Source organism: Malania oleifera, chromosome 2 (genome assembly GCF_029873635.1).
Source record: "Malania oleifera isolate guangnan ecotype guangnan chromosome 2, ASM2987363v1, whole genome shotgun sequence".
NCBI lineage: Eukaryota > Viridiplantae > Streptophyta > Magnoliopsida > Santalales > Ximeniaceae > Malania > Malania oleifera.
The window spans coordinates 100,445,672-100,448,714 of NC_080418.1; the positions used below are offsets into that span (position 1 = coordinate 100,445,672).

General features: G+C 39.4%; 1 protein-coding gene across 1 annotated transcript; it reads right to left on the bottom strand.

The window, feature by feature from the left end:
* Positions 1-1,558: 1,558 nt before the first annotated feature.
* On the bottom strand, positions 1,559-2,722 carry LOC131148287 (uncharacterized). The gene is made up of 2 exons (XM_058098007.1): positions 2,387-2,722; positions 1,559-2,248 (listed from the first exon to the last, which is right to left on the bottom strand). The coding sequence occupies exons 1-2, from the start codon at positions 2,720-2,722 to the stop codon at positions 1,559-1,561; spliced, it is 1,026 nt and encodes a 341-aa protein (XP_057953990.1).
* Between the last annotated feature and the right edge of the window lie 321 nt (positions 2,723-3,043).

Consider the following 3,043-nt stretch of genomic DNA (forward strand, 5'->3'; position numbering starts at 1 on the left):
AAAGAAATGAAGGTATAAAGCAACTTGTTTAATTAGTTGTGATCATTCAACAACCAATTTTTCTTTAGCATCCCTAATGAGGGGAAAGATATTTGGGTATTGACCTTTCTTGAAGATAAAAGATGAAGAATGATGTATTCTAATTAGGGTATTTTCTAAATTGTTTGTTAGATATATAAACTTGGATGGATTTAGGGGTTATGGTTTTATGGATGGATATAGATGGGGTTTCGCCTAACTCTCTCTCTCTCTCTTTCTTCTTCTTCTTCTTCTTTTTTTTTATCAGAAAATTATAATTATAGACCAAAATGGGTATGTACAAATACTCTGGGCATACCCAGGAAAGGAGCCCAAAGCTCACACACAACCAAGGAGCAACAGATATAACTCAAACTGGGACACCCTAAGGTCATATAACTACCACTCAATAAACCAAAACCTGGTCATTCCCAAGGGCTTATAGGCCAACATAACTTCAATTCAAGTACAAAGGAAGGGAAATTTATCATACACTATTCTAAAATTGAAAGTCTGGATCACTTTCACAATAGCATCTAGATGGGTGACAATTCCTTCAAATCTCCTTTTGTTGCGAAAGTGCCATAGGTAATAAACTGTGATGGCAAGACAAGCTCTCTTGGCTACTGCTTGTACTCCATTGCCTCTTCCTTCTTTAAGGAGCCATTTAAGACTAGCTTTGATCGTTGCCATGGCCCTAGTCAATCTCAGCCGTCTCTTAATAAAGTCTCATCTAGTAAATGAGATTCTGCATTTGAAGAACAAATGGTTAAGTGTTTCCAACTCATTACCGTAGAACACATAGTTTTTATCCACCACTTCCACTCTAAATTCGTCGCTAGTCAATAGCTTCCCTCTTGCAACCAACTAGAGAACAAAAGAGTGTTTTGGCACATTAACATTCTTCAAAATTAACTTTTTCCAAGGGACATTCCTTCCCTTTATTCTCTAAAACTGGTAAGCCTCGGAGCAGTGAAATTGCCCATCCACTTCCCACTTGCTTAGCTGAGATTCAGCCAAACTCCTATCTTTGCACTGCAAAATCAGCAAGTCTTTGATCACTATCATCTTTTTAAACAAAGGAGAGTCTTCATGCTTTGCTGAAGCCTCCCAGATACTCCCTCCTCTCAAATACACATGACTCACCCATCTATACCACAGGGAATCCTTTTTAGCATGGATATTCCACAGGGTTTTTGATAGGAGAGCCCTATTCCAGCTTTTCAAATCCATGATCCCCAATCCACCCTCCTTTTTTGGTAAACACACTTCTTTCCAAGCAACTAGAGACCATTTCCTACCTCCTTGTAGGAAAACCCTATAGAGTTTTACCACATAAACCACAACCGCACTGGGGATGGAGAAAATTGAGAGCCAAAAAAATTCCACCCCCTGCATCACTAAGTTAATGAGCTCCAATTTTCCTACATAAGATAAAGAGTGTGCTGGCCGTAAGCCAATCTGGTTACCTATTATGTTGATAAAAGAGGAGAAATGCATTGTGTTAAGTCTCGTGGAAGTCAAAGGGATTCCTAGATATCTAAAAATGAAACTCCCCTCTAGGAAACCCAGTTAAACTCTCAATTTCATCTAAAGCATTGTCATTTAAACCTGCATAGTATAGGTTATATTTCAACACACTAGCTCTCAGCCTTGAGCATTCATAGAACAGATCCAAGCATTCCATGACCTTCTTAATTGAAGAATAATCACCTTTTGCAAACAATGTCAAGTCATCTGCAAAGGCCAGGTAAGTGATCTTAAGGTATGCACATTTTGGGTGAAATATGATTTCAAGACTGCTTTCCAGAGACTTCAACAATCTCGACAAATAATCCATGCAAATCACAAACAGAATAGGATAAGGGGTCACCTTGTTTTTGAGACCCTTCTTACCTTCAAACAATCCATACATACCTCTATTTATAGACAGAGAATAGGAAGTAGTGCCTACACATTGCATCATCCACCCCTTCATGGCCTTAGGAAACTTCAGGAGCTCCAACATACTCCTTAGAAAATCTCGGGAAATAGAGTCATAAGCCTTTTTTAGGTCAATCTTGAGCATGCATCTAGGAGAAACCCTCTTCCTAGCATACTTCCTAACTAGTTCCTGCACCAAGTATATGTTCTCAATCATACATCTATGCCCAATAAAGGCAGACTGTGCTTTGTTCACCAAAACCTCTAGCCATGGCTTGATCCTATTGGCCAAGATCTTAGCATTTACCTTATACAGAACATTACAACATGAGATGGGTCTATAATCTTGAAATGTGTTTGCATGCTATGACTTAGCAATGGGACAAATAGCAATTCTGTTGATCAGTTTGAGGAGCTTCCCATGAACAAAAAATTCTTAAATTGCCAAAGTAAACTCCTTCCCAATTATGTTCCAAGCCCCTTTAAAGAAACCAGAGGTGAATCCATCCGGACCTGGAGATCTATCTTCCCCAGTACTGAATAGGGAATCCTTGATTTCCTTGTCAGAGACTTCCTCCACCATCACCTTAGCTTGTTCCTTAACTAAAATTGGACCACAATCAATTACCAAGGTGTTAACAAGTCTGCACACCTCTTCAGACCCCAATAATTTCTTGTAGAAGGTCAAAAACTCCTCTGCCACCTGCTGTTGGGATCTGGTACTCTCCCCATCATCCTTAGTAATTGCAGCAATATGGTTTTTGATAGTGTGCCTTCTCATCAAGGAGTGGAAGAACCTTGTACTTCTGTCACTGTTCTTAAGGTAGTGACACTTAGCTTGTTGAGCTAAGAAGCTTCTATTTGCCTCTTCTATCGTAGTAGCTAAATCTCTTTTAATTCTCTCTCTCTCTCTCTCTCTCCAAAGTATTTGCATGTGAAGGACTTCATATATATGTAGATGTGCGTATACATAGGGCTAGGAATGATTCACTTAACCGAACCATCTCTCTCTCTCTCTCTCTCTCTCTATCTCTCTCTCTCTCTCACACACACACACACACACACACACACACACCAAAGCATTTGCATATGAAGGACTTCA

Excerpts from the sequence above, each read along its gene's own strand:
- LOC131148287 (XM_058098007.1), bottom strand. The coding sequence starts at position 2,722 with ATGAGAAGGCACACTATCAAAAACCATATTGCTGCAATTACTAAGGAT. Across the intron at positions 2,249-2,386 it reads TTGGGAAGGAGTTTACTTTG|GTAAATGCTAAGATCTTGGC; the intron begins GCAATTTAAGAA and ends GTTCTGTATAAG.